This window comes from Syngnathus scovelli, chromosome 14, assembly GCF_024217435.2.
Source record: "Syngnathus scovelli strain Florida chromosome 14, RoL_Ssco_1.2, whole genome shotgun sequence".
Taxonomy (NCBI): domain Eukaryota; kingdom Metazoa; phylum Chordata; class Actinopteri; order Syngnathiformes; family Syngnathidae; genus Syngnathus; species Syngnathus scovelli.
The window spans coordinates 12830690-12858219 of record NC_090860.1 but is presented as its reverse complement, the minus strand read 5'-3'; the positions used below and the strand labels follow the sequence as shown (position 1 = coordinate 12858219).

General features: G+C 48.6%; 5 protein-coding genes across 13 annotated transcripts; 3 read left to right on the top strand and 2 right to left on the bottom strand.

Annotated features, from left to right (window-relative positions):
• Positions 1 to 141: 141 nt before the first annotated feature.
• cdkl1 (cyclin dependent kinase like 1 (CDC2 related kinase)) lies at positions 142 to 4616 on the top strand. 2 transcript variants are annotated; one of them, XM_049740887.2, is made up of 10 exons: positions 142 to 825; positions 1090 to 1306; positions 1798 to 1919; positions 2553 to 2625; positions 2776 to 2866; positions 2969 to 3169; positions 3271 to 3353; positions 3423 to 3479; positions 3576 to 3755; positions 3919 to 4616. In XM_049740887.2, the coding sequence occupies exons 2-10, from the start codon at positions 1139 to 1141 to the stop codon at positions 4018 to 4020; spliced, it is 1077 nt and encodes a 358-aa protein (XP_049596844.1). In that variant the 5' UTR covers positions 142 to 825; positions 1090 to 1138; the 3' UTR covers positions 4021 to 4616. The 2 variants fall into 2 exon arrangements, with proteins under 2 accessions (XP_049596844.1, XP_049596845.1); XM_049740888.2 differs by lacking the exon at positions 142 to 825 and having other exon boundaries at positions 851 to 1306.
• On the bottom strand, positions 4239 to 5869 carry dmac2l (distal membrane arm assembly component 2 like). Its single transcript, XM_049740961.1, has 5 exons — positions 5762 to 5869; positions 5583 to 5677; positions 5150 to 5358; positions 4901 to 5072; positions 4239 to 4750 (listed from the first exon to the last, which is right to left on the bottom strand). The coding sequence occupies exons 2-5, from the start codon at positions 5675 to 5677 to the stop codon at positions 4636 to 4638; spliced, it is 591 nt and encodes a 196-aa protein (XP_049596918.1). The 5' UTR covers positions 5762 to 5869; the 3' UTR covers positions 4239 to 4635.
• A 16-nt stretch (positions 5870 to 5885) lies between these two features.
• On the top strand, positions 5886 to 9677 carry l2hgdh (L-2-hydroxyglutarate dehydrogenase). Of its 2 annotated transcripts, XM_049740842.1 has the most exons (10): positions 5886 to 6121; positions 7025 to 7140; positions 7202 to 7353; positions 7432 to 7563; positions 7664 to 7826; positions 7894 to 7928; positions 8000 to 8167; positions 8414 to 8571; positions 8655 to 8786; positions 8854 to 9677. In XM_049740842.1, the coding sequence occupies exons 1-10, from the start codon at positions 6036 to 6038 to the stop codon at positions 9047 to 9049; spliced, it is 1338 nt and encodes a 445-aa protein (XP_049596799.1). In that variant the 5' UTR covers positions 5886 to 6035; the 3' UTR covers positions 9050 to 9677. The 2 variants fall into 2 exon arrangements, with proteins under 2 accessions (XP_049596799.1, XP_049596800.1); XM_049740843.1 differs by lacking the exon at positions 7025 to 7140.
• A 753-nt stretch (positions 9678 to 10430) lies between these two features.
• On the top strand, positions 10431 to 22836 carry sos2 (son of sevenless homolog 2 (Drosophila)). 2 transcript variants are annotated; one of them, XM_049740660.2, is made up of 23 exons: positions 10431 to 11360; positions 13723 to 13848; positions 13918 to 14049; positions 14109 to 14273; positions 14340 to 14546; positions 15087 to 15230; positions 15316 to 15426; positions 16371 to 16469; positions 16551 to 16678; positions 16749 to 17404; positions 17475 to 17556; positions 17635 to 17757; positions 17829 to 17941; positions 18071 to 18293; positions 18356 to 18475; positions 18543 to 18705; positions 18804 to 18921; positions 19003 to 19175; positions 19269 to 19385; positions 19457 to 19700; positions 19777 to 19821; positions 19907 to 20010; positions 20087 to 22836. In XM_049740660.2, the coding sequence occupies exons 1-23, from the start codon at positions 11277 to 11279 to the stop codon at positions 20579 to 20581; spliced, it is 3972 nt and encodes a 1323-aa protein (XP_049596617.1). In that variant the 5' UTR covers positions 10431 to 11276; the 3' UTR covers positions 20582 to 22836. The 2 variants fall into 2 exon arrangements, with proteins under 2 accessions (XP_049596617.1, XP_049596618.1); XM_049740661.2 differs by having other exon boundaries at positions 10432 to 11360; positions 19780 to 19821.
• si:ch211-67f24.7 (uncharacterized) lies at positions 22566 to 27120 on the bottom strand. 6 transcript variants are annotated; one of them, XM_049740790.2, is made up of 15 exons: positions 26717 to 27120; positions 26385 to 26599; positions 26277 to 26321; positions 26048 to 26212; positions 25875 to 25975; positions 25576 to 25658; positions 25374 to 25497; positions 25137 to 25275; positions 24966 to 25058; positions 24802 to 24894; positions 24553 to 24677; positions 24405 to 24485; positions 23886 to 24360; positions 23694 to 23779; positions 22566 to 23634 (listed from the first exon to the last, which is right to left on the bottom strand). In XM_049740790.2, the coding sequence occupies exons 3-15, from the start codon at positions 26316 to 26318 to the stop codon at positions 23523 to 23525; spliced, it is 1719 nt and encodes a 572-aa protein (XP_049596747.1). In that variant the 5' UTR covers positions 26319 to 26321; positions 26385 to 26599; positions 26717 to 27120; the 3' UTR covers positions 22566 to 23522. The 6 variants fall into 6 exon arrangements, with proteins under 6 accessions (XP_049596747.1, XP_049596746.1, XP_049596744.1 ...); XM_049740789.2 differs by having other exon boundaries at positions 24405 to 24482; positions 24553 to 24689; positions 26717 to 27114; XM_049740787.2 differs by having other exon boundaries at positions 24553 to 24689; positions 26717 to 27113.
• Positions 27121 to 27530: the final 410 nt, after the last annotated feature.

The following is a 27530-nucleotide window of genomic DNA, read 5'->3' as shown; positions in this document are numbered from 1 at the left end:
TTGTTTGCATGTTACTGAGAAAAGCGTGTACTGTATTTTACCGTTACTATACTACGTAATATTATTTTCCGTGTGTGTTGATGTGTGGGTATTAGTTCCCGTTAATTCCCCCGTTTAGGCTGCCACTCTTCTGCCGTCGCCCCCGAGCAGCGTTAATTGGTCTCAATGTGACGCGACCTTTTGGAATATGTGCAAATCAAGCTTCTCAAAACAGGAAGTCCCTGCTCCCACGACAGCAAAGGTACAATCCAGTCTCTTAGTTTTATTTGTTGTTTTGTCTGTAACTGCTTTTAAATGTCCTCATTGTTCCAGCTTTCATGTGGACAAATCCACAGAGTCCTTTTCTTTCTTTTCACCTCCCAACTTGTTGCTACGGCGACTGGCTGGTGGACCAGGAAGATGCGTCAAGTCGGGCGTGTTAAGGACGGTGCGTGACAGAAAAGGTAGTCCCCTCTTTCCCTTCAGAATAAAAGACAAGCTTGGCTATTAAGTAAAAAACATGACTTGATGTTTCTTTTGTCCCATAATCATATTTAGGAGACTTGCTAAATGTCAGTCGAGTTACTCTTCTTACTGCAGCATTGTATTTTGTGTCAATTTAAATTTGCAGTTTTACTCTTTTATTGTGAAAGTGTGAGTGGATCCGGGTCTTGTAAAGGTGTGTGTGTGCGTGCATGTGAGTGTGTGTGCACGTTTGATATGTTAGGGAGGTTTTTTTTCCCCCTCCACACATCACATCTGAGCCTCAGAGAGAAGGAAGCCTCTTGAGTTTCTCTCCAACTAAACATCTCAGGATATTTTTATTTCCATCATCGCCTCCAAAAAGTAAGTGATGTCGTTATCTTCATGATATATTTTTGTAGATATTTTGTTGAAAGAGTTTTATTTTGTTGGTGATGTTTACTAGCGGTGCTGTGCCTTGATTGGACGCCCACAACACCCTGAGATTTTTTTGTTTGGTTGTTTTGCACCGCCTTTTTTATAGTACTCCATTTAAATTGTCTTTTATGTAACCAAACACTTATTTTGTTAGAACTGCAACTTGTTTCTAAAAAACATTCCTAATTTGCCTTTTTTTTGTGTTCCAAGGACTTTTTTACCCCCTTGGTTTGTTTTTGCGGATGCTTTGCATCGAAGGATGGACAAGTACGAGAAGATGGGCAAGATCGGCGAGGGTTCGTACGGCGTGGTCTTCAAATGTCGCAACAGAGACTCGGGACAGATCGTAGCCATCAAGAAGTTTGTGGAATCGGAGGACGACCCCACCATCAGGAAAATCGCACTCAGGGAGATCAGGATGCTCAAGGTCGACACACAAAATCCTATTTCACAATTTTCATCATAGTTTACCAAGAAACAAAAATTCATAAATATTATAAATAACTCATGTACCTAAGGAAGTACCATTAAATGATTTTAGGCTAGGAAAACAAAAACAGAAATATACAATTTTTTTTTTTTTTTTAAATAAATATGCATTCCGTTGCAGCACTAGTTTGACTTGAAATCACAATCGGACGCTCCAATTTGGAAGCATGCCCGCCGCCTCGTATTGAGTCCAAGTGTCAGCTGCTCTGCTTAATTAGTCAAGCGGTGGCGGGTGGGAGTGGCAGCCCATAAATTTGGCACAACCCTAGATGGGGGGGGGGAGTTGGGGCTGTTGTCGGGGGCGACGCCAGCACCTATTAACACTTTGGATTTAGGAAGGTGGACGTCTTACTCCATGACTCTCATTCACTGCGTACTTGTCTTTATGTGTGTGTAATTGTGTGTATTTGTGTCCATGTGTGTGTGCAGCAACTGAAACACGGCAACTTGGTGAATCTCATCGAGGTGTTTCGGCGCAAGAGGAAACTTCACTTGGTGTTTGAGTACTGCGACCACACGGTGCTCCATGAGCTGGATCGACACCCCCAAGGGTCAGCGTCACTCTCTGACATCACATTTTAATTTTTCTTTTTGTCAAAATGATTTTTTTTCCTCACAAGACTCCAATTTTAAATATCGAAAAAAATTATATCTTTGATTCTTGCAGCATTACAATTTTTGTATCATCGCAAAATCCAGACCGTTTACGTCTCGGGCTTTTGCTACGATGACATCACATCTCAGGTGGATTTCGAACTGAGCGGCGGTGCGGCGCTGTGTACATTTCGATTATCTCCCCGTGACATACTGTATGTTGCCGCCATTGTGTTGGCCGTCTCCTGGGGAAGCTGACCCGCCCCGCCGGGAATGTTTGCGGCGATGCTCTGTGCCCGCGGGGCGCCGCCAGCCTCTTTTTCGGGAGGGGCGGACCTTGTTTTGAATCACGTGATGGCAGTTTCCGTGGCAACGCTGAAAAGATGGCTACCCGTAAGACAACACAGCTGCCTGCGGAGCGTGGCAATAAATCTATATTCGGTAAACGGGCCCATGTAACGGTCCCTAGTGGCTGCGAGCGGGATATTTTCGGTTTTTGATTGGATGCAGTGATTTTCGAGCAATGACATTGTTGCTTTTTTTTTCTTATAGTAGGAAATTACTGAAAGTTTTTGTTGTTGTTGTGTCAGCGTTCCTGAGCATCTGGCAAGGAGCATCACGTGGCAGACGCTTCAAGCGATTAACTTCTGCCACAAGCACAACGTCAGTAAGCGAGGCTTTCACACATCTTTGGTTCTCCTCCTCTCTTTTAACGAGCATTCCTTTCTCCTCTCTCGGCCCGGCGGTACAAACACGCCGCCCGCCGACCCCCGGGGCTCGTTTTTTTACCGTGCGCTCTCCGACCCTGACCAGTGTATCCACAGAGACGTGAAGCCTGAGAACATTCTCATCACCAAACAGCACGTCATCAAACTGTGCGACTTTGGCTTTGCCAGGATTCTCAGTAAGCACCACAATGACGTTGCAAAATCTTTCATTAAAATCAATATAGTCAGTTTATTTTTTTCTCCTTTGTCTCATTAAATGATTTGAATCGTTTTGCTAGCGGGGCCATGCGACTCGTACACCGACTACGTGGCCACGCGCTGGTACCGCGCCCCCGAGCTGCTGGTGGGGGACACGCAGTACGGCCCCCCCGTGGACGTGTGGGCCGTCGGTTGCGTCTTCGCCGAGCTCCTCTCCGGCGTTCCGCTGTGGCCCGGCAAGTCCGACATGGACCAGCTCTACCTGATCCGCAAGACCCTCGGTCAGCTTTGCTAAAACTCAAAACGCTTTTAGCCAGAGTTAAAAATAGTTTCCATTTTGTTTTGACTCCCTTAAAAAAAAATTTTGTACAATATGTTGCAGGAGATCTCATCTGCCGCCATCAGCAAATTTTCAGCACCAATCAATTCTTCAACGGCCTCGCCATCCCGGAACCTCTACAGATGGTATGAGCTCCACCAAAACTCCTGAGTGACAAGTTTGAACACATTCTTTTTTTCTTCTGCACACATTAGGAACCCCTGGAGCTGAAATATCCAAACCTCTCCCACCAAACTCTCAGTCTCATGAAGGTAATGGCAGCATTAGCACCAAATGGATTTATATATTCTTTATCTAATTAATTCCTTAGTCAACTAAACGTGTCTGTTAAATGATATGGTCGTCAGGCTTGCCTTCGTATGAACCCGAGCGAGCGTCTTCCGTGCGAGCAGCTGCTGCAGCATCCTTATTTTGATAACCTGAGACACAAGTACCAGCGCAACGCTAAACAGGGCAACATCAATGCTAGCGTGGGGCACGATCGCCACAGCAACAGGAGGACCCGCCTGCCGCGCAAACACCTGCCAGTGAGTCACGCACTTTACAAATAAAGGCGATGTTGCTACTTGATAATTTGCTGAGTCAAAGTTCAAAATACTTCTTTTTTATTAGAAAATATTCACAATATTATTAAAAATTATTCATCTATGAACTTGTCAAGTTGATTTTATTTTGGCTTGTCGTTGTCAGTGTTTACCTCAGCTGACAGGCAGCAGCATCTTCCCCGTTTCGGACACCAAGAAATACTTTCACAACCTCAGCAAGTTCAACTATCACCTGCCCAACATCTAGAAACACATCGACGTGTTCATCAGCAAGACTCAGGAAGTGAAACAAAGCGCTGGAGATGAGTGACTGACATTTGTCGGTGTCTTTTCCTCATATGACTTTTTTTAAGTCTTAGCTAGCTGACGGAGGACAAGGAGTGTCACATGACACTATGCTCCGCTTATACATGACATGGAAGGTTTTGTCAAATCTTCCGCACCCCAAGTCAAGTAGGATACCACTTTTTTTTTTTACTTTCTCAATTGTATTTATTGAAATAAGCAGAGAGACAATAACATTGATAATTTAGTCGAGATGATCCTCACATTGGTGCTAAGGACGTCCACAGCTGTCTTGTTGTGGAAATGCCAAATTATTCAAATTTGAGCGCCTCAATTCAAGGCTCTTTTATATTCCATAACTCATGGATCAAATATTGCTGTACCACTCGGAGACCCCAAATCTAACTTAGATTTGTTGGCAACATAAAACAAATCTCAGCATGTAAACCCAAAATTGGCATCTAGGCGGCATTCATGTTTGCGACGAAGCATAAACGAGTCTTTTTAGCGTCAAGCTAAAAGGACCATGTTGAGAAATAAATTGGTGTCATCAATAAAGTGCTTTCTTGTTGTTTTTTTAGTCCAAGTCCACTTGAACGTCAAGGCGTGGGAGTGCCGTCTTTAAACGTTCCACTGTGGTCTGTTTGTCCTTGACACCAGGTAGGTCACTGAGGAACAGGTACTCCAGATTACTACACGAGGGGGCAAAACAACAAAAGCATCTTAAAAAGCTGTTTTCCATCCTCAAATTCCAGGTAACTACTACTTCCTGGAATTTACGATGCTTTACTTAGAATAACATGTTATTAATATAAAAGTACATTTTAAAAAAAGAGACCAGCCTGAGCTTGTGCAGAGCGACAAGACCCTTGTCAGTGACGTTTCCACACGACACCACCTCCATGATAAAAAGGCTGCGCTGCAGGTTCTCCAATGAGCTGAGCCGCTCCAAGCATGCGTCCTCGATGTAAATGCACTTTTGGAGCTTCACCTCCTCCACATGCTCCAAACCCTCTGCACAAACGCCGTCAATCTTTTCAACCTCACTTAAGGTTAAGCATGGAAAGTACACGTCGGAGCCTTTCTCAAACCGAGATGGTCGAAGCCTCGGTACATGATGCAGGAGTCGGTGGCGTCGATGGCCTGGATCTTGAAGCGTCCCAGAGGCCCGGTGGGCAGCGCGTTGTAGTCCCCGTGCCAGCGATCCAAACCCATGAAGCGCACCTTGGCGCCGCACCTCAGCAACCACTCGGACGCCGCTCGGTCGGGACCCACGGCCTTGATGCGCTCGTAGTCCACCCTAAAACCAAGACCAAAGTTCAGTAGGTAAAAGTAGCACTTCACTACCTAAAATAAATGTGCACCATTTTATAGTTTGTAATCTACAACACCTAAGTTTGAACATGTCACATGCTGCTTTTTATTGACACTTTTAGAAACATATATATCTTTTCACATACTTTGAGCCTCTTTTATAGATGAACACAGACACCTATTAAACAATTTATAGGATTAACATCGTACTTGTTGAAAACAGCATTGAGCCAGCCCCAGAAATGTCTCCGGCTCGGTTCTTTTTGCTTCATAGCAGACTGCAGCACCTTCACTAACAGCTTCATCTGCAATATAAATACATTTTGGACCGTTATATTGCATATTCATGCTAGCAAATAGTGCAAAAATGTAAACATTCTGTGACCTACCCTTCAAGCTTGCCGGGTTTGTTTACATGTCTACCGGAGCCATTTTGTCGTGCAACGTCATCAAAGACGCGCCTTCCCATTGGCTGTCTGGCGGAGGAGGAACTCTCGTGGGTCTTGACGCGAGTTTTGGGTTTCATGTGGGAAGTTAGCTGACATCGACGAAGGGAAGAGGAGGAGGGGGAAAAGTGACAAGAGAAGGCGGACCCATCCCTGAAAATACTTTTAGCGTTGTCCTTTTCTATTTTTTTATACAATACTCGGACGAGAGGTTGCCATGTTTCGGATCGTGGGCACAAGAACCCCCTTAAAGGCTGCTAGCGCCAAGTTGCTAAATGACACCTGCACAAGACACTTGCACAGGTAAGAGGAAAAACATTTAATTTACTCACATTTCTCCTTTTATACTTTGTATATGTGCACATTTACGACATGCATTTCCCATATCAGCAGCTTTTATTGACTTGTTTGCACTGTCAAGGGCATTTTACAGCGGGTCTAACAAATAACCAATTTCACAACGCACAGAGAAATAATTTTTTGTATTTGTTTTATTTCTTTTTTATTCTATTGAAACGCCCTTTTAAAAGAACAGCGCGTTCATGTGTTTCACATTAGTCGAGTGTGTCTGCAGAGTTTGAAGGCAGGGCGGTTATGCAATGACTCCCTGACTGGGGCACTGTACAGTCGCCCCGTTATTTGTTGGGAATCGGGAGCGAAACCGGATTTAATTGACGCCAAATGAAATGCATTAGGAGCAAAGACACAAATTCAGCATGTTTGCCAAGCAAGCACATAAATTTAAGCACACAAAAACACACACACAAAAACGAATCACGACTGAACTGATCCATTTCAATGTGGACAGGGGCGTGCAAAGGGGGTGGCAACTGTAAACACTTCATGTTTTCTTGTGCTTGCTTTCGAGAAGAACAAGGCAGCAAGTTCTTCTGAGGTCACAAGATTGGAGCTGTTATTTCAGTCTCTGAACATTTGGCCATTGACTCCATTGTGGGACTTCCTGTGCAGGATTCCAAAGTACTGTTCGTTGTCCGTTCACACATTTTATTTTTTCTAATTGTTAAATATATTTAAAAAAAAGAAAAGGGTCAAATGCGCATCGGGTTGCATGATGTCCGTCTCAAAGGTCGTGGTGGTTGTGTCGAACAGCAGGACGTTGAACCGCTTTGTCAACACGCCCGGCCTCCGAATGTATAGGGGACGGTTTTTAATTTATTGGTGACTAATCAGCGTGTGCTCTTCCAGTACGTGTGATGTGGCCGTGGTGGGCGCCGGCATCGTGGGCCTGGCCACCGCCCGGGAGCTCATCATGCGACACCCCGGCCTCACCTTCACCCTGCTGGAGAAGGAGAAAGAGCTCTGTAAGCCATTCAAATACATTTAAATATTAAATAAATTTTAAATACTTTTTTTTTTTTTCAGCGGCCCACCAGAGCGGCCACAACAGCGGCGTGATCCACAGCGGCATCTACTACACGCCGGGCTCGCTCAAAGCTCGCCTATGCGTGCGAGGGGCGGCGCTAGCTTACGAATACTGCGACAAGAAACAACTGCCCTACAAGAAGTGCGGCAAGGTCGAATCAACTTTTGTAGCCACTCGAGTATTTTACATCCACTAAAAGTGTAAAGATTGTGCGTGTGTGTGGTTGCAGCTTATTGTGGCCGTGGAACAGGAGGAAATCCCTCGCCTCAAAGCGTTGTACGAACGAGGCCTGAAAAACGAGGTGCCGGGACTCAACATGATAGACGCTAAAGGTATTAAAGAGCGGGAGCCGTACTGCAGGGTAAGTTTGATTCTTTGACATTTGCCTTGATTTGTTTTTCCTTGGATTGTTTTATTCTTCTTTGATTCATTGGCTGAACGTTGACCTTCTCCCCGTCCAGGGCGTGATGGCGCTGGACTCCCCAAACACGGGCATCGTGGACTGGCGGCAGGTCGCGCTGCAATACGGGAAAGACTTTGAGGAGGCCGGCGGCAAGGTGGTGGCACAGTTCGAAGTGAGCGACATCTCCTTGGCCGCCGAGAGCCCAGCAGGGAGCGCTGAAGGTAAGAAGCAATAGCAGCGTAGAGACGCGCTAACTGATGATGTCATCGTTATGATTGTCTTTTTCAGGACTCAAATATCCAATCATCATCAAAGATAAAAAAGTGAGCGGCCCAAACGTTACGGTTTATTTCTAAATAAAGTTATCGAATGCCTTCCGGGTGCGTTCCCACAGGGCAACGAGCTTCGCTGCAGCTACGTGCTAACCTGCGGGGGTCTCTACTCGGACCGCCTGTCGCAAATTTCCGGGTGCAGCCGGGAGCCTCGCATCGTCCCCTTCCGAGGAGACTACCTGATCCTCAAGCCGGACAAGCACTACCTGGTCAAAGGCAACATTTATCCCGTAAGCCCTAACCTCCCCCTTCCCTCTCCCCGATGTTACGCAATCACTTTACGGCCACATGTTTTTTATCAGAACGGAATTCCAAACTTTTCCCAGGGAATCGTTTTATCAGTCTGTGTTTTTAAGGACACCTGTAAGTCATTAGAAGATAGAAGCACGTTGTATATTACGGATTAGAATGTTGAAAGGAATAAATAGGAATGAAAAATGACTTTTTGCTACTTTGCTCCCCCCCACCCCCTCAAGGTGCCTAACCCTCGCTTCCCCTTCTTGGGGGTCCACTTCACGCCACGCATGGACGGCAGCATCTGGCTCGGACCCAACGCCGTGCTGGCCTTCAAGAGGGAAGGATACAAGATCTACGACTTTAACGTGAGAGACCTGGCCGACGCGCTCAGCTTCAGGTCAGTCCCGCGGGAACCAATGTCAAAGGGACTGTGGCTGAGTGATATAGTGTGACAGTTACACTCTAACTTGGCTGTGTCAGAGGTCTTCAGAAACTCGTGCTGAGGAACATCTCGTACGGCATGGGCGAGATGTACCGAGGCATCTTCATCGGGGCGCAGGTTAAGATCCTCCAAAAGTATATACCAGAACTGTCGCGCAGTGACGTGCTCAGGTAAATAAAAATATTATTCGATATTATATTTATGATAACAGAGTGAAACGGATTTTAATGTTCTCAGGGGTCCAGCTGGCGTGCGAGCGCAAGCGCTGGACCGGGATGGGAACCTGGTGGACGACTTTGTGTTTGACGGTGGCGTAGGCGACCTGGGCAGCCGCGTGCTACACGTGCGCAACGCTCCCTCGCCCGCCGCCACCTCCTCGCTCGCCATCGCCGAAATGGTCGCCGACGAGGTGGAGAAACGTTTTGCGCTCTAATTGTTCTTGTGAGAGCAACGAGGTCGTGGCCTTCATTTGGGAATTCAAGGGGGGGAGTGGGGGAACATTTTACATGTGACTGTTTTTATTTTTAGAACAGATCCACTGAGATTATTGTTGTGAAACAACAAAGATCTTCACGTTTTAGACGTGCCGAGTTGATCTATGGACTTAAACCCGACACTTAAGAGCCTCGCAAGTAATTCATCCATTTTCTGGATCACTTGCAAACATCTACTTGACCGTTATGCCAAAGGATGCAATCACTAAAATGAAGTCAAACTTCAAAAATGCACCAGCTATACAGAATGTGATTTTAAATGAAAAACGGTTTTATAAGTAAGGTGGATTTTTAGAACGTTTATTGTTCGCTGAAAAGCACATTTTACTTCCATTCTGGGGGGGAAACATATCTATACTGTATATTGTTAATCTACAATCACGTTTTTTCCCTTTCCTCTTCATATTAACTTACTGCCAAGTGTCATGCACACCACTCAGGTTGTTATCATGCCAAATATTTACACCTACTCGGTTAAGCACATATCGTGGCTTTTAACACATTTGTTTTTGACCAATAAATATTACTGATTTTATATAATAAAGACAAAGTATTTTTAAATGCAAACGTTATACCTGACTCATTTTTTCACGTTTTGCAATGTCAAAATTAATGTTGATATATTTATCTCAGAAGCAGTCGCTCTTCCTGAGCTGTACAGGAGTAGCACCATATTTGTCCGCGAGAGGGCGTGCGAGCACTCACGGGCTGAATGAGTATTAAATATACTGCGTGTGTGCGTGTTTTTATATCTATAACTGTTGAAAATGTGTTATTTTAAGTAATACATGTTGAGTTCTGAGTAAATCTTGGAACTACAATCTATAAATTTAGTTGGAATTCTTTAATGTATTGCACTATAAATTTTAATTTAAATAGGGTTTTTTTCAATGTTCTTGTATTTTAAAAAGTTTTTTTTAATACAATGTGTTTCACGTATAGTGTAATGTAATGATTTTCAAAAGAATAATATAGATTATTAATACATCTTTATTTATATAGCGCTTTCACAACAGCTGTCGTCGTAAAAAGCGCTTTGCATAACAGATGTTATTATTTACATTTATAGGGATGGAATGGAAAAAAATACAATATTTTTAAAATATTACTTTTTAAAAATAAAAGTTATGTAACGTCGCTTCGAGTGAAATGTGCTTTTGTCATGAATAAACCAAGCAGGACTCGTATGCATTGTAAAAAAAACAAAAATAAAAAACATAGTTTTGTGGAAGACGTGTCACTCATGTCAGCCTTGTTTTTTTTAATATATATTTTGCTACAATAGTTCATCTGAAGGACGCCAGTAAGCAAGCAAGCAGGCAGGCAGACAGCGGAGTTGCCCCGAACGAACATCTTGTCCGACTTCCAAAGCGAACCCAAAACCATCCCGGCTGGCTGCGCCTCCTCCTCCTGCGCCGCACCGCTCACAGAAGACTTTCCCACGGCGGGACTTGACCGTGTCGCCGCCCTCCGAGTCGTCGGATTTCTTTACTTTGGGACCACTGCTGTGCGACTATTTTCTTTTCTTTTGTTTTTGTTTGAGGGAGGATTTTCAACGCTTCCAAGCTGTCCGCATGTGACGGCGGAGAAAGTGTCTTGTTCGTCGGAGGCCAGCGGCGGCTTTGCTCCGCCGAGCTAACCGTGCTAGCGTTACAGGTGTCTTCGAAGGCACCCCGGAACCCACCGCGTTCCCAATTTTGCCCGTTATCGGGCTTCTTCGCCCCAAATGCCGCCACTTTATTCAACTTAACGTGCCTGTAATAGTTTAGAACCGGCGAGGGTGTCGCTTAGCCACCTTGTTGTTAGCCGTTAGCTTCCGAGTTAGCCGCCGTGCTGTGTTTACACCGAACGGTGGGCTAACCCCCCTCGTTAGCCGGCAAAGCTAACGAGTGGACCCCGGAGCTACATGTGCCTAACCCCGAATGTAGATTGCTTTTCAACGCCTTAACAAAACGACCTCCCCGCCCAGTCCGGTTCGTTTACGATCGAAGGCAACCGGCCGCGTTGGACGGACGAACAGACGGACTCTTTAGCCGTGCTCGCCGCCCTGGACTGACCCACCCACCCACAAAAGCGGGCTAACTATCCGCCGGGGCCGATGCTGACAGTTCGGGCCGGAGCACGGCAACGCCAGGAGCCGCCACCACCGCAGCAGAAGCAGCAGCGATGCAGCCCCAGCAGATCTACGACTTTTCCAGTGACGAAAACAGTCACAAGTGGAGAGGCCTCTTCGTGCAAGCCCTGCGCAAGGTAATGAGCAACAACAGCAAAACGTCTTCGTCGAGCAAACCTTTGCCACCAAAACAAACAATTACATTCACTCTTTGGGTGTTTTTTCTGTGCTAAATATAAATATTCTTTTCCAGGAAGTGATGATTGACATCATCGTCACGAAAATTTGGTTAGGAATCCACACTAAAATGTCACCTGTTTGCTATTTTTGCACACCAAAATATTAATTTGGCATCATCTTGGTGTCAAGGAACAGTGTGATTTGAGCGGCTAGGTTTAGACTAAAGTAGTGCTTTGACACCCTCTTGTAGCAACCTGGTGGCTCAAAATGCGAGCTAGTGTGTCCTGACTTCCTCCCAGTGAACATCATTTCGAACGTGATTGTTTAATTCCCAACGCAGCCACGTGATCGGGGAGGGTGTGCATACTTGTGCTAACTGTTACTTTAGCCAACATTGTTCCTTCCCAAGGGCCTACTGTAAATGAAACTTCCAGAAGGGGAAGTCATTTTAATTTGAATGTCCTTGCTCAGCAGAATTACAACTTTCTTTTTCCTCTCCATCTTCATCAGCGGCGCGATTGGTTTGATCAAATTGATTGTAAATATTCTCCATTTTTGTCACTTTTGTTAAAAAAAATGAGTGAGCCACTGATGGCGCCATTTGTGTGTGGATGACGGTGTGCTGTTGTGCTTGCGTGTCGTCCCGGGCTATTCCGGACGACGACGGCCTCATTTAGCCTCCGCCACGCCGCCGTTATTGACAACTGTGCATTCCCGCCGTCTGCCCTTTTGCTGGCATCAAGAGTCGCTGTGTTCCCTCGTCGGTTTGAAGCTTCGGTTACGAGCCTCCTTAATTAACCTTGGCCACCATTTTTGTATTTTAATGTATTAAAAAAACTTAATCCCGATTGGGCATTTTATTTCAACCAGTTTGATCATCAGGTCTAAATTTTTATTGTGTCCCGAAACTTGTTCATCGATACTTCGAAGCTACGTTTGAAACCTGGCGATTTTTTTCTCGTTGGTATCGAAGCATGCTTTCGCTTTTTGTGCGGTGTGTGACGTCGTCTGCGGTCGTGTGTGTGTTCGAACCTGCGCGCGTGTGTCTTTTGTCTGCCAGTTGATCTCTGCCCCGAGTTTTCCCCAGACAGTCTGCTCGTAATGGCCGATGATGTCATGGCGTGAATCACAAACAGTGACACATGCTTGGCTTTAATAACAAGCACACACTCACACACACAACCTGCAACCTGAGCCCAATGTGCCCCCCCCCCCCCCCCCCCCCCCCGCCTCGCCCCTCCCCTCACATACACAGCTCAGTGAATAATCAATTGAATTAGAAATGTTAAGCCGGTTTCAACATTGTCCAGTTGCTATTGTACGGCCCAGCCTTTGTTTTGCACAAATTTTAACCTTACCAATTTTTTTAACTCCATAACCGACGCCTAATCCTGATCATATAAATCCTGATTTGTTATATTTTTGTATTGTATATATATATTTTTTTTAATTATTTTGGCATTAGATGACTAGCAGTGTAAAAAGTGCAGCATCACAGACAAAGCTCCTAAATGTCGGTGCAGAGCTCTCACTCTGTCTTTTTATGCAGTTTTTTTCCAATTGTGCATTTTGCCGCTTTGCTCCCATCTTGCCGCTGTCCGGTGGGCGGCGGTTGACACGTGTTGCTCGCGGGCCTCGGTGAGGCGGGTGTGAATGTAGCTTGCGCAAGGGGGAAACCCCTGGAAGTGCGCGGCGCCGTGACTCACCAAGCTCGGCGTTTTCTGGAATTTGGTCAAGTGCACGCGTGCAGGCTTGATCTCAGAGTCCGCTTTTGCTTGTGAACGTGGAGCTGTAAATTTCGAGAGTGTGTGTGTGTGTTTCTAAGTGGAGGTGTCTGATTTCCAGCCAGTCTTGTGAGTGTGCAACTACTGGAACGGCAACCAGGCCAACTTGTGGCTTCTGATTTTCCACTTTGTCGACTGGCCCAAAGTTCATAACACAAGTAAAAAGCAAGACTCGGTATTTCTTTTTATTTCTTTTTTCGCTCCGCCACGGCGACTGGATTCTCGGAGAGGGGACTTTCTGCACGCTGCAGCATCTCCAGTCAAGTCAGAGCATAGGAATGCTGGGCGCCGATGACGTTGGCCTTTTTAAGTCTTAGCGCTCGCATTCCTTCCTGCGGGGCCTGGCGCTCGCTTTCCCCGTGGCCTACTTTGCTTCTCTGCTCGACCTCGCCGTTCACTGTCCACCTGCTCGGACCGTTCTCGCCCTGAGGATCTCAACTGATTCCGTTCTTTTATGGCTCCCGTGTTGATGATTGAGCTGCTTTTAAGTGAACGCTCATTTGCCCCATTTTTTTTTTTTTTTTGTCATGTTCAGGTGCAGAAGCAGGTCCACCCTAACCTCCAAGCCAAGGAGGACGCCCTGCAGCACATTGAGGAGCTGATCCTGCAGCTTCTCAACATGCTGTGCGTGGCGCAGCCTCGCTCCGTGCAGGACGTGGAGGTAAAAACGCCACTTTGCCATCTTTGCAAGGCGGCTCGGTTTGGTTGACCTTCCTTTTGCCGTCACCAGGAGCGAGTTCAGAAGACCTTTCCCCACCCGATAGACAAGTGGGCCATCGCCGACGCGCAGTCGGCCATCGAGAAGCGGAAGAGGAGGAATCCCTTGCTTCTCCCCGTGGACAAGATCCACCCGTTGCTTAAGGTTTGAGAAACGCCGCTTGGTTTCCGTAAGACGTCCGCTGACTCGCCATTTCCAAACAGGAGGTGCTGGGCTACCGAGTGGACTACCACGTGTCGTTGTACATCGTGGCCGTGGTGGAGTACATATCGGCGGACATTTTGAAGTTGGCAGGCAACTACGTGGGCAATATTCGCCACTACGAGATCAGCCAGCAGGACATCAAAGTATCCATGTGTGCCGACAAGGTGAAACGTTGGAATCATCAAAATGGAAATTTTTTCAGGTCGTCTGACCGCGAGTTGACGTTGCAGGTGCTGATGGACATGTTCGACCAGGAGGACGACATCGGCCTGATGTCGCAGTGCACCGACGAGCCCTCCACGTCGGGCGAGCTGACGTACGACGACCTGGTGCGTCTGGAGATCGCCGAGGAGCGCCAGTACCTGCGCGAGCTGGACCTAATCATCAAAGTGTTCCGTCACCACTTCCTGTCCAACTCCAAAATCTTCACGCCGCGGGTAAGCAAGCAAGCCAGCCAGCGAGGCGCGGCGCTGGAAAATCCGTCTGACGAGCAGTCCGCTTTCCCAGCTTAGCGTGATTACAAACGCATTTAGGGTTAAATCCCACCTAAGCGTATTGAAGGATTACTCCCAGCTCAGCAAATGAAACCCAAACAAGAGCGGCGTACGATATTGTGAAGGCGCGAATGGAAAGTTGGGCCCTCGGCTGCGGCTTTTGCATAGTTGCTCTTTTTTGGGTAATTTGCGGCATGGCTGGGATGAGGAGGCCCTCGCGGAATGCGCAGCGTGTTATTATGTAGAGACAAGAACGGCATCTGCCTGGCCAAAATAGCGCCAATTATGTCTGCCTGCTGCTTCTTCTGCTCCACTCCAATGTTGTTTTTAGCCCCCGTCGTCGCTCCTTCCTTTTACATCATGCTAATGAACGTGACCTTTCGCCAGATAAAGCAATCATGAAGGATGATGCAAGCTGAAAAGGTACAAATGGAAGAAGATCAGTCGGAGAAGTCATAAGTTATTGTTGGTTGCGTTGCTCAGGACGTGGAGGTGATCTTCAGCAACATCCTGGACATCCACGAGCTGACGGTCAAGCTGCTCGGCCTCATCGAGGACGCCGTGGAGATGACAGCCGACGGCAGCCCTCACCCTTTGGTGGGCAGTTGCTTCGAGGACCTGGCCGAGGTGCGCTCGATTCTCACGCCGCCGCCGAATGAATCTAGGTCGACGGCACATGTCGTAAAACGGTTCTTGTCGACTGCGTGCGCAGGAGCAAGCGTTCGACCCCTACGAGACGCTCTCCCAGGACATCCTCAGCAAAGTCTTCCACGAGCACTTCAACAACCTGATGGCCCGACCCACCGTGGGCCTCTACTTCCAGGTACCAACGTCTGACCCATTGACTTTTTGCTCAAGCTGAAGAAATAACAGTAAAGCTTTGGCTCCCTCTAGTGGTGACTTTGTGCCCAAGCTATAGTTGAAGTGAGTTGAGGAGCTTCTGGGGAGTCAGTGAATGTTTCAGTGGAGGTCAAGACACACATAGTGTGTGTCAGTTACTCTGAGATTTTCGGAATTTGCAGAAGTGGGGGAATTTTTGTATGTAGGGGGGGGGGTGATCAAATTTGTTTCTCTTTTCCTCAGCAATTTTTAAGTCGCCTCTATTCTCAGTCATCTCTTCAATCTGGTCTTACAGCTCCTTGCATGTTTTTCCAAAACAAACCGTCTCTAAACCACTCCCTGTCTTTAAAAAAAAAAAAAACCCTGGAAAAAAAACAAACAATAAAAATACTTTTTGCACAGAGGTAAAAGTTAGGTCACTCCCTCTATTTGTTCCTGTGGTGCTTTGAAGCCAAGATGGAATTCCTCCCCGCGAGGATCTTGTGACGTGTTGGGCGTCTGTGTACGCTTTATTCACCGCAGCCACATTGTTTTATTTTTTTTTTGTGGACATTCCTCGCAAGAATAGCACTGAAGCGTGCTCGGGGGCTGACACCAAAGTAACATTCACCACAAAGACGACACAAATTGTAGTCCAATTTGTCCACTAATCATTTCATATGTTCGTCAAAAACTCGAATGGGACTCGGCGTCCATTTTAGGGACTGCTGAGGAGCCTCCGCTCCGAGCGTATTGATTGTCCATCAGGGGAAGAGGAGATTTAAATGGACGCCACTACGGTGGTGGCTTCTTCTCCGGTTACTCCCCCCCGCCCTCGCATATGTCCACCTTTCGAAACATGTGAAATATACTGTACATGGCCGTTTTGCTTGGGAGTGATTCTATATCAAGTCCACAAGTGGTTTCATGCCTTTTTTTTCTTCACAGTCTGTAGCAGAAGGCTTCAAGGAGGCCGTTCAGTACGTCCTTCCGCAGCTGATGATGGTGCCTGTGTACCACTGCATGCACTACTTTGAGCTCCTGCAGGTACTCACTCATATTTGGAGTATAGTATGGCGCAAGATGTGATGCCCCCCTCCTTTCCCCCCCATCATGTTTGCTGTGCAGCAACTTCAGGAGCGCAGTGAAGACCAGGATGACCGGGAGTGTCTGAAGCAGGCCATCACGGCGCTACTCAACCTCCAGTGCAGCGTGGAACGCATCTACGCCAAGCAGCAGCCACGGCGAAAGCCCGGGTAAATTCACTCTGACAGCGCTCGGAGTGTGTGTGTATTGACGTGTGTGTTTGTTGTGACCCCCCCGCAGCGAGCCCATGTACCGCCTGTACAGTCGACAGATCCGTAGCAAGCAGCTAGCCATCAAGCGAATGAACGAGATCCAAAAGAGCATCGACGGCTGGGAGGGCAAGGACATCGGCCAGTGCTGCAGCGAGTTCATCCTGGAGGGCCCGCTGCTGCGCGCCGGCGCCAAACACGAGCGCCACAACTTCCTCTTCGACGGCCTCATGATCAGCTGCAAGGCCAATCAGAGCTCGCGGCTGCCCGGCTCGGGGAGCGGCGCCGAGTACCGCCTGAAGGAGAAGTTCGTGCTGCGCAAAGTGCGCATCGTGGACCGCGAGGACTCGCCGGAGCTGCGGCACGCCTTCGAGCTGATAGGCAAGGACGAGAACTGCGCCGTCTTCTGCGCCCGCACCGGCGAGGAGAAGGCGGCGTGGATGGCCGCGCTGGTCACGCTGCAGTACCGCTCCACGCTGGACCGCATGCTGGACACGGAGCTGCAGCACGAGGAGCGGGCGCACCCGCTCCGGCTGCCCTCGCCGGAGCTTTACCGTTTCGCCGTGCAGGACTCTGAGGAGAACATCGTGTTTGAGGACAAAGTGCAGAGCAAAACGGGCATCCCCATCATCAAGGCGGGCACGGTGGTCAAACTCATCGAGAGGCTCACCTACCACATGTATGCCGGTAAGTATTGTGCAGCTATAACGTTGCTTATTATTTGAATATTTTTTTCCTAACGAATTGTTTCTTTTAGATCCAAACTTTGTGCGCACTTTTTTGACCACGTACCGATCCTTCTGCAAGCCTCAGGAGCTTCTGACACTGCTGATTGACAGGTAAGCTCCTCCCTCTAGCACTTATTGTTGTCGCTGTTGATGTTTCCTTTGTGACATTCCCTCATTGCGTGTGTTCAGGATCGAAATCCCAGAACCGGAGCCCACGGAGGAAGACCGGCAGGCCCTGTGGAACGGCGACCAGCCCATGGCGGCTGAGCTCCAGAGGTTCCGCAAGGAATATGTGCAGCCGGTCCAGCTCAGGTGAGATGTTTACCTCTTTTCCTTCAGCAAGTTAGGGTCAGTTGTGTCAGCTTCTCGGATTTGCTCCGCAGGGTTCTCAACGTATTCCGTCAGTGGGTGGAGCATCATTTCTATGACTTTGAAAACGACCCCGAGCTGAGGACTCGCTTAGAGGAATACATCAAGAGCAAAATCCAACTGCGAGGTCAGGCTGTTCCCAAGTTGCTTCATACCTTTTTTTTTTTTTCTTCTTCTCCCTAATACAAAGCCACTTATCCCGAATATTTTCCTCTCCATTAACTTCCCCTCACCATTCCACCATTTTTGACCCCAGGCAAGTCCATGCGCAAGTGGGTGGAGTCCATCAACAAGATCATCCGGCGTAAGCTTCAGACCCAGTCCAACGGCGTGAGCCACAACCTCACCTTCGGCAGCACGCCCCCGCCCATCGAGTGGCACATCTGCCGCGCCGGCCAGGTGGACTCCTTCGATCTCATGACCCTGCACCCCATCGAGATCGCCCGCCAGCTGACCCTGCTGGAGTCCGAGCTCTACAGGTGAGTGGACGCTCGTCGAGGCTGGGCGGGAAAGACGGGCGCTGACGGCGATCCGTCCGCAGAGCCGTGCGTCCATCTGAGCTGGTGGGAAGCGTGTGGACCAAAGAGGACAAAGAAAAGAACTCGCCCAACCTGCTCCGGATGATCCGACACACCACCAACCTCACGCTGTGGTTTGAGAAGTGAGCGCCGCGCCGACGTTGTCCTCTTTGCGCCGGCGCACCAACTAAGCGTCCAAATGTGCGTCAGGTGTATCGTGGAGACCATGAACCTGGAGGAGCGCGTGGCGGTGTGGACACGCGTCATCGAGATCCTGCAGGTCTTTCAGGAGCTCAACAACTTCAACGGCGTGCTGGAGGTGGTCAGCGCCATCAACTCGGTCCCCGTCTACCGCCTGGACCACACCTATGAGGTGACCCATACCGTCCATGCATTTGCTCAGAAGACAAGTTGTAGCTTCTGCTCAATTTACCCCAAGATGGCCTCATGCAACCATGTTTGTGTGTGCAGGCCATACCGGAGAGGAAGAAGAGGATCCTGGAGGAGGCTGTGGAACTGAGTCAAGACCATTTCAAGAAGTACTTAGCCAAACTCAAGTCCATCAACCCGCCCTGTGTGCCTTTCTTTGGTAAGTCCACTCCAGCCTTCCCGCTTGTCCGCATCGTTGTCCACATTAAGCTCAAACGTGGCCCCTCCTTCCTCACCGCAGGGATCTACCTTACCAACATCCTCAAGACGGAGGAGGGCAACCCGGACTTCCTGAAACGCCACGGCAAGGAGCTGATCAACTTCAGCAAGAGGAGGAAAGTGGCGGAAATCACCGGCGAGATCCAGCAGTACCAGAACCAGCCTTACTGCCTTAACGTGGAGCACGACATCAGGGTGCGTGCACATCCATACCGACTGTGCAAGAACATCAAAGTTGAGGAAATATGGATGTTTTTGGTGTTGACTGACTTGTTTTTGAATCCTCAGCGGTTCTTCGAGAACTTAAACCCGATGGGAAACAGGAGCGAAAAGGAGTTTTCAGACTACTTGTTCAACACGTCCATGGAGATCGAGCCCAGGAACTGCAAACAAGCGCCTCGATTTGTAAGCCGCCGGACCGTCCGACGCGTGGAAGCCCACGTGAGGCTTAACGTGCGGTCTCCTCCCGCTCTCAGCCCAGAAAGACGACCTTCACGCTGAAATCGCCCGGGATCCGGCCCGTGCGAACCGTCAATGTGAAGGCCCTGGAGAGGGAGCCGCACCACAAGCTCACCTTCCGGAGCATCGCCGAGACGGACCCCGAGACGCCGGCGTCCGCCTCGGTGCCCACCTCCCCCAACACGCCCACCCCGCCGCAGTCGGCCTCCTCGGACCTCAGCTCGGTCTTCATGGAGCACGACCTCAGCAGCTCCTACGGCGGTGTGTTTGAGGCCCGCGTGGAATTTGGAGGCATCCTACATATTAGTAAACCTGGCCCTCTCTCTTTTGTATCTAGCAGGCTCCAACTCCATTTTTGCTCCGGTTCTCCTGCCGCCTTCCAGTGAGTTTTGATTCGTCAGAATCGGAATTCTTTGCATGCTGGCTACCGCTTTTTTTTTTATGTATTGTTTTGTGCCCGCTGTCAGAGTTCCAGTCAGTGTCATGCGGCAGCCTCCACCAGCTGGGGGAGGAGCTCCTCAAACCGCCGCCACTTCCGCCTCGAAGGAAGGACACCATGTCGGAAAGCAAAGTAAGACTCGAGGCTTCCTGCACCTTGCCTGATCGTTGCTGGACTTTAAGCGTGTTGTCTGCATGTGTGTCGTCAGAGCTCTCGGTCAGACAGCCCCCCCGCCATCCCCCCACGGCTGCCGCCGCCCCTGCCCAGGACGCAGCCGCGGACTCCGGGCTACAACAGCCCCTTGGACGGCCCCCTGCCCAGCCCTCCCCCGCCTCCCCCCCGGGACCCGCTCCCCGACACGCCGCCGCCCGTGCCCCAGCGGCCCCCGGAGATCTTCATCAACTACCCGTTCAACCTGCAGCCCTCGCCGGTGGGCCGCTACCACTGGGACTTCGGCAGCTCGCCCGCTTCGCCCAACACGCCGCCCGGCACGCCCTCGCCGCGCGTCCCCCGCCGGAGCTGCCCGCTCAGCGCCAGCCAGAACAGCCTGTGTCCGCTCCCGGCGCCCATCATTGCCGCCCCGCCCGTCCCCCCTCGCCACAACTCCAGCCCCCAGTTGCCCAAGCTCCCCCCAAAGACGTACAAGCGCGAGCTGCTGCACGGACTTTCGCTGGTGGAAAACAGCGCCGCGGGGGACCCGTAGGCCACGCCTTCTTTTTTTGCGAACCCTCCATGTTGATAAGGGGCGCTCATCTTGGCCGCGGGGACCTTATGGGCGGCACGTTGGCCTCTCAGTTCTGAGCCTTGGGTCTCTGCTCTGGCCTACCTGTGAGCAGTTTGCATGTCCCCCCGCCCCCCCTCCCCGTGCTTTCCTACCACTGTCCAAAAACGTGCATGTTAGCTTCACTGACGACTCAAAATTGGCCAGAGTGGATCTTAGTTTCTCTAAATGTGCCCCCGCAGTCGGCTGGCGACCCCGTCCAGGGTCGACCCTGACTTTTGCCTGCCGCCAGCCGGGATAGGATCCAGCTCACCTGCCGCTCTTAATTAAGAGGACAAGCGCTTTAGAAATGGAATGGATGGATCATTTTGTTGGGTTACAAATCTCTTCTTCAGCAGGTAAAATGCATTCTCTCTTGGGTTGATGTCTGAAGATTGACAAGTCGCATCCAGTCAAAGTCCTTTATTGTCTCGGAAGTGTCTTTTTGGATCTTGGGTTTGCAGTTGTGAGGTTCCGGGTCCCCATCGCAACTCCGGCGACTCGGGCTCCCTGCCACGTTCCAACAACGTGCATGCGAAGATCATCGCAGACTCCAAATTGCCCACAGCGTGAATGTCAGTGTCGATGCTTGGGTGACGATATCTGCGATTGGTCGGCGACCGGTCCAGGGTGCCCAACGTCAGCTGGGATAAGATCCAGCTCATCCGACCCCAATGAAATCAAGCACTATAGAAAATGGACGATTGTCTAACGGTGCACTTTAAAAACAGTTGGGCCAAAAATAATCCAGCAAAAGAGGACAAAACACCACTCGAGTCAATCTGACCTTTTTTTTTTGACCCGACTGTTTTTAGTGTTTGCCCTGCAACCAGTCCAGGGGGTAGCTCGCTTTTTGCCCAAAGATGGCTAGGATAGGCTCCAGCTTCCCCACCCCGTGACCCAAATGAGGACAAGCACTCTACAAAAAAAAATGGACGGCTAGGTGGCTAAATAGAAAATGGTCGCATCCCATTTGGGGAAAGTTCTCACTGTTGTAGCTTCAACTGTTACGCTTCTTTCTCACCGAACAGCTGCCAAAGTCTTATCTGTATTTTATGCAGGGGGATAAGGGAAAGGGATTCTTTGTTTGCTTTTGCTCCTTTTTTTTTTTTTTTTTCGTTTTTATACATGACTTGCAAAAGGTGACCATGATTCCGCCATCCCCTCAACTCTACACTGTGACTGTTTCCAAGACACACAAAAAGTTGCCTTCCCCCCCCCCCTCACCGCCCCGCCCCCTCCGCCAACATCCCGGCTCGGATTTTTTGCACATCGAGCTCAGGCGAACTTTGATTCCCGTCAAGCCACGATGTCAAAACGGCGGACATCGGAATGACCCTGACCTAAGCGCCAAATACCGACAAACTCCCCCCCTCCCCTCCCCACCCAGGACTGAGAATCCAGCCAACCGCGCCGCTCGGATGTGCCTTTTTGTTTTGTTTTCTACTTAACGGTGTCTCTAATAATATGCTAAAATGGAAACAAAAAAAAAATAAGAAACAAGTTGCCTATGTAAGGTTTAGAACAAAAAGCTATACGACTATGAACTTGTACATGTTTGTGGATAGTGTGTGTGTGCGTCTGTGCGTGTGGGTGTCAGTGTGTGTGTATGTATATATGTATATATATATTTCATGTATACATACATATACACTGACGAAATAATTTGTATAAAGTCAAGTTTCTGGTTGTACTCATCCGTAGCTGTTCAGTCCGATAATGCCTAATAATAATCACATTCATAATAATAATGAGCGATGCTGCTACGGTCAGATAAAAACCAGAAAGACAACTAATGCACTTACATGACAATCTCCAGCGGAAGCCGTTTTGTTCCTCTCTGAAGTTGTAAGAAAAACACACACACGATACGGCGATCACTTCATCTTGCTAAGATTCATTCAAGGCTTTTTTTTTTTTGGGGGGGGGGGGGGGGACACGTGCACTTTAGGCCGTCCCGTTTTAGGAGCCAGGGTACCCCCGCACGCAAATTAAAAAAAAGACGTCAAACTGTCCCCAGCTCTCATCATGATGACCACCACAAGCCGATTCTTTAAATGGAGAAGCAAAACAATAGTTTTTCCAGTCAGTATTTTTTTTTTTTTTTTTTGCTGGGTTCTCCGGATGCTATGTGGCCTTTTAACACCTTTGTATTATTATTAACAGTCTTGATGAGTTGAATAAATCACCCAGTCTTATTTTCTACTCTAAGCCCCCCCCCCCCCCCCTTCCCGTCCCTCGCTGCTCTTGTTTGCCAGAACTCATTGGATCATTTAGTTTTATTTGCTAACTCGGTTTGGGGGTGAAGTGGTGAACGTTTAAGACTGAATATTGGAAATGTTAAGGAAAATTTAAGGGATGAGTCATATTGAGGGAAAGGAAATAAAAATATTTTTATTTTACTCTTATTATATACTGCCCCAGTTTGCTAGTATTAATGCACGGAAATTAGATTGGGGTAAATTCAGATGTAATCAATTATGAAGTTATCAATTGATTGTCACTGCTCTGGCCAATACTGTCTGATGTAAAAGTTTTGCTTCAGCGCCCCCTTGTGGACAAATAATTATGTTGAAATGAGGGGAGGAGCTTCATTAGTCGGGCAATAAATAGACTTGCCTAATAGAAAAGTGCTTTGGCGCCATCTTGTGACATGTATAGGGAATTGCAAACTTGCAGAAAGTGCGACCTAATTTCTAAGACTTCTTCTCCCAACAAAATACAAGTTTATTCTCATAATCTTACAACTACAGAATGTAAATTTGTAATTCTGCATTGCCATTTTTTTGTCTCCCGAGATAATTCTTATAGAATTCCGAGCTACACGTTGTGGTTTTATTTCCTTGGTCTGAGAAGCCAAAATGTTTCAGAAGCCTTGGAGCAGTCAAATAGTGCTGCAGGGTCCCTCGCTGTCCTCACTCTCCTCCCACAATCGTCCACTGGGCGGCGCCACAGATTGGCCCGACAGCGGTAGCTGAACCGGGCCTTGTCCAGCTCTGAAGGAGAACGAAACCATGACATGAGCAAGAGCAAACATCCTGTCAGAGCAACTTACCTCTGATGTTCTCTCGGGGTAAGAAAGTTTACCCTGGCGGGGGTCTTGACCGGCAGGAAGCCTCTGTGCTCCTTCTCAGGAGACAGCTGCACATGGAACATCAGAGTACAGAAAATTTAGTAGCCTAGTCAAGTTCTCCCAGATGTAATAGTTAGCAACTGATGCTAATATAAAAGGTTTGAGAGCTATTACCTGCTTTGTCGGATTGTCCCAGATGGGCCTGAAGGCACTCTTGGCTCGGAGCGGCGGTGACCCCATCCTGACGCTGACTAGCCTTTTTCCGCAGCTGTTCGGTGTCCTCGGAGGAGGGTGAGGGGTCCGCCTGGGAATCTGCCAGCGGAGGCAGACGCTTCTCTCCGAATTTTGAGAGGACGGCTTAAGGAGGACAGGAACCTGACTGTCCTCATCCTCATCTTCCCTGCAGGAGGTCACCGAGGAGTCTTCAAAGGCGGACGTGTTGTCCGCATCACTTTGCGGCTCTTCAAAGCCCGTGTGGCCTGCAGGCTCCGGTGTGACGAGGCAACAGCGGGCCGACGTGCACCTACAGGTCTGCCGTCTCACTGGACTGCAGGACCAGCACTCCACGCGCATGGAGTGCTGGTCCACACCAGACCCGTTTGTCAGGCCCGACACCTGCTGGCTCTCCCTGGAAGAAAGCGAGTGCAATCTTCACATATTTTACAAGGACCATTAGGGGGCGCCCACACTCACCTCGGAGCTGCACTTTCCCCCTTTGGCCTGTAAGAGGCGCTGTCTTCCGACAAGCTGCTGGCTTCTGCCTCGCCGCAACTACTGGAATGCAAGTCAGTCAAGACAACACAATTTTTGGTGTACATGCAGTCGGTCAGAGTCCACGTACTGCGCTTCTCCAATGTCCCAGCGGACCTCCTCCTCCAAGATGGTGTGACATCGCGACAAAATGTCCCGGAGTGTTCGCTCGGTGCCCAGGAGCAGGCTGCAGTCCGGATGATCTTTGCCCGTCCACTGCAGCAAGTTCTCAACGCAAGCAAGACAAGTAAGTAACAACTTTTTGTGTCTTTTTTCTGGAAAATTTCATTCACCTGGGCTATTAACTTGGATAAAGAAATGTTTGTGTGAGGTATCTGACCTGGATGTGACTCAGATAGCCATGGACACGAGTGACAGGCGCTAGAAGAAGCGACAACACTTGGATTTGGTCCTTTTCCACTTGGCCTCTTCCCTGTTCGTGCACAAGCACAATTCAAATTCAGTTTTTCATTCAGTTGCCCTTGTTGTCGTTTGAATGTTTACCTGTTCCTCATGCTTGCCCAACTTGTGGACTTCCAGCGAGAGGAAGGAGGCCAGCGCCCCCACGTAGGCCACGTAGGTGTCCGAGAAAGACGTCTGCAAACACAGATTTCGTTTTAGCGACACTTGGTCGGCGGGCGTTTGGGAACCCAAACCCCTGAGGTGCCCGCTCACGTCGTTCTGTCCGACGAGCCGCACTAGAACATCTCCCACCAGAGATTTCCATCGCTGTGCGGCCAGTCGCTCCTGCAGGGTGTCTCTGAACACCAGGTGGCGCTGCAGGAGCCGCTCAACCAACGAGGCGAATTTCTCGCTGCAGTCAAAAATTCTATTATATATTTATCAGCAATTTTAAGTGACAATAAATTTAAATTGAGATGCTTGTAATATCTGAAAACATGCTAGGCTTACTGAGGGTTCGAGGTCACGTGTTGCGTGGGTGTTGTGCTCTTATATTGGTCGTGGAGTTGCTCCAAAGTGGACACGTACTCCCACTCTGAGTGGAGCAGCTGCAGCGCCACCTGGTGTCGCGCATCTGTGTTGCACAAGCAGGTTATTCGGTTAATTCTAACTTGTCACAAAAAAGATGCATGTGTGTGTTTGAAGTTGTGACCTGTTCCTTCGGTGAGTCCGGCTTTAAGACCCTGCAAGAAGCAATGCAGCAGAACTTTTCCGTGGCATGCCTCTGCTGGATCACTGCATAAAAATACAATATATATTAAATATATATATATATATATATATATATATATATATATACCGGTACAATATAAATTGCTCAGTTGCATAATTTTGCTTTTTTTTTTAATTAAACCATAACTTTAGTAAATCAAAGTGAACTCCTTGTTAAAGACGTTTTAAAAATAGGTCATTTTGGATTTTTTTTTCATATGGGAAAAACATTTAACTTACGTTTCGTTGCATGTAGCTGCAGTACTCTCTGCGTCCTCTTGATGGCGCTGCGTGGCGCCACGCAGCGCCACGACTTGACCCCGCATGACGCCAAGCTCCTCCTGCACGAGGCGACACAACTCGTCAGCCTACTATCAACTTTGCAAACAACATAAAAACAGATGCACTCTGACCCTGAGGGACTCCACCAGGGCCTCCAAGCGCCACGCTTTCTCCCGACACCGGCGCCGGTTGTCCTCCATCTCGTCGCGCATGACCGAGTCGCCGTGCTGGATGTGGGCCAGTTCCAGCAAGGCGCCCGTCAAGCCGGTCTTCAGTTCCGAGACCATCCACTGCACCTAAATTCGTGTTTTGTTGTACATCAGTTGTACAATGAATTTAAAGTCATTCTATTCTTCTTACCTTGGATATTTCTGTGACAAGCTCCGCCTCCTGAGGCTTCATGACCTTTAACAAAAAATGACTCTTGACCAAAATAACAACTTGGTGAAGCAGCATGTGGTTCATTACCTGAGTTTACTCTCATGCAGTCTGCCCAAACTGTATGTTTGCGATCACAAAGCGGCGCTCCTGCTGTACTCCATTGTTGTATCTCGACTTCAAAATTATTCTATGACCCGATTTTGCCAAGGCGTGGGGCCCCCCGCCAGCGGCCCCTCTGCTCGAGGAAGTGACAAGCCCCGCCAGAGTGCATGCCCTGCAGGAGTTCAGCCCGCTGCAGTCTGCTGAACACAAACAAAACCACTAAAAATGAATCCCTTAGGACATTTGTTGAAAACTAATTTCACATAGGGGGAAAAAAGCACGTTTAGATTTTTTTTAAACTCGAAAGCATGACTTACCTCAATTAAAGAGGCTCCTTGATATTCCCCACAGCACCTTTAAAATGACTCCTTCATATTCTCCCCTTCGGCCGCTTTCAAAACATTCGTTTTCCACCTGAAACTGCAAAAAAATCAAAAAAATACTCCATTATATTCCTTTCCCAATTGCCCCCCCCAAAAAAACAATCTTCCCTTTCTGCAAAATAGGCTTCTTTTGAATTCCTTTTTTCTTGATTCTTTAAAAAAGGCTCAGTGTTTGCTCAACACTGTTTTTGTAACGCTCAGCACACAGTGTGGGCAGCAGATGTCCTGTGTGACGTCACCATTATGAACGCACTGCAGTCCACTTGAACGTGTGTGTAAAAGCGACGTGTGATAGGTCAATGAAATGACCTCTTCCGTCCACAAGAGGCGCTACTGAGACAGCGCCTTAACACTTAAGTGCTCCTACCCTGTTGGCAATTAAAAAGGTATGCAAGTGCACACACACACACACCACACACACACACACACACGCACACTTTGAATTGTGGCAGTGTAACAAGGCACCGATGGTCTCTTCAAACAAATTCTTTCCCCCAATCAAGTTGAGCTCAGCAGAGGCCTTGCGGCCATCTGCCAGGAAGCCAGATCATCCCTCGCTTGATTGCCCCCTCGGATCCCCTGAATCCCTGTCTGTGTGTCCGTCCGACCGTCTGTCTATCCCTCGTAGGTTTCGTCACGTTGCCTGAATCTCCTGATGAAACAAAGCGCTCTTTCATAAACAATTTGCAAGACATTTAAAAGGTTCTGCTTAGCCAGAAGGCCCAGCAGCCTGTAAACACGCAATCAA

What these genes read in the sequence shown, in the direction of transcription:
- cdkl1 (XM_049740887.2), top strand. Translation starts at nt 1,139, where the DNA reads ATGGACAAGTACGAGAAGATGGGCAAGATCGGCGAGGGTTCGTACGGC. An exon ending in CTGGATCGACACCCCCAAGG is followed by an intron (nt 1,920 to 2,552) that starts GTCAGCGTCACT and finishes TTGTTGTGTCAG; the next exon opens with CGTTCCTGAGCATCTGGCAA. An exon ending in TGGCTTTGCCAGGATTCTCA is followed by an intron (nt 2,867 to 2,968) that starts GTAAGCACCACA and finishes TCGTTTTGCTAG; the next exon opens with CGGGGCCATGCGACTCGTAC.
- dmac2l (XM_049740961.1), bottom strand. Translation starts at nt 5,677, where the DNA reads ATGAAGCTGTTAGTGAAGGTGCTGCAGTCTGCTATGAAGCAAAAAGAA. An exon ending in CTCAATGCTGTTTTCAACAA is followed by an intron (nt 5,359 to 5,582) that starts GTACGATGTTAA and finishes TCTTGGTTTTAG; the next exon opens with GGTGGACTACGAGCGCATCA. An exon ending in GTCGCTCTGCACAAGCTCAG is followed by an intron (nt 4,751 to 4,900) that starts GCTGGTCTCTTT and finishes CCCCTCGTGTAG; the next exon opens with TAATCTGGAGTACCTGTTCC.
- l2hgdh (XM_049740842.1), top strand. Translation starts at nt 6,036, where the DNA reads ATGTTTCGGATCGTGGGCACAAGAACCCCCTTAAAGGCTGCTAGCGCC. An exon ending in CCCAGCAGGGAGCGCTGAAG is followed by an intron (nt 7,827 to 7,893) that starts GTAAGAAGCAAT and finishes TGTCTTTTTCAG; the next exon opens with GACTCAAATATCCAATCATC. An exon ending in TCAAAGGCAACATTTATCCC is followed by an intron (nt 8,168 to 8,413) that starts GTAAGCCCTAAC and finishes CACCCCCTCAAG; the next exon opens with GTGCCTAACCCTCGCTTCCC.
- si:ch211-67f24.7 (XM_049740787.2), bottom strand. Translation starts at nt 26,318, where the DNA reads ATGAAGCCTCAGGAGGCGGAGCTTGTCACAGAAATATCCAAG. An exon ending in GCTATCTGAGTCACATCCAG is followed by an intron (nt 24,690 to 24,801) that starts GTCAGATACCTC and finishes GCTTGCGTTGAG; the next exon opens with AACTTGCTGCAGTGGACGGG. An exon ending in GGGGAAAGTGCAGCTCCGAG is followed by an intron (nt 24,361 to 24,404) that starts GTGAGTGTGGGC and finishes AAATATGTGAAG; the next exon opens with ATTGCACTCGCTTTCTTCCA.
- sos2 (XM_049740660.2), top strand. Translation starts at nt 11,277, where the DNA reads ATGCAGCCCCAGCAGATCTACGACTTTTCCAGTGACGAAAACAGTCAC. An exon ending in CTGACACTGCTGATTGACAG is followed by an intron (nt 17,557 to 17,634) that starts GTAAGCTCCTCC and finishes GCGTGTGTTCAG; the next exon opens with GATCGAAATCCCAGAACCGG. An exon ending in GGTTCTCCTGCCGCCTTCCA is followed by an intron (nt 19,822 to 19,906) that starts GTGAGTTTTGAT and finishes GCCCGCTGTCAG; the next exon opens with AGTTCCAGTCAGTGTCATGC.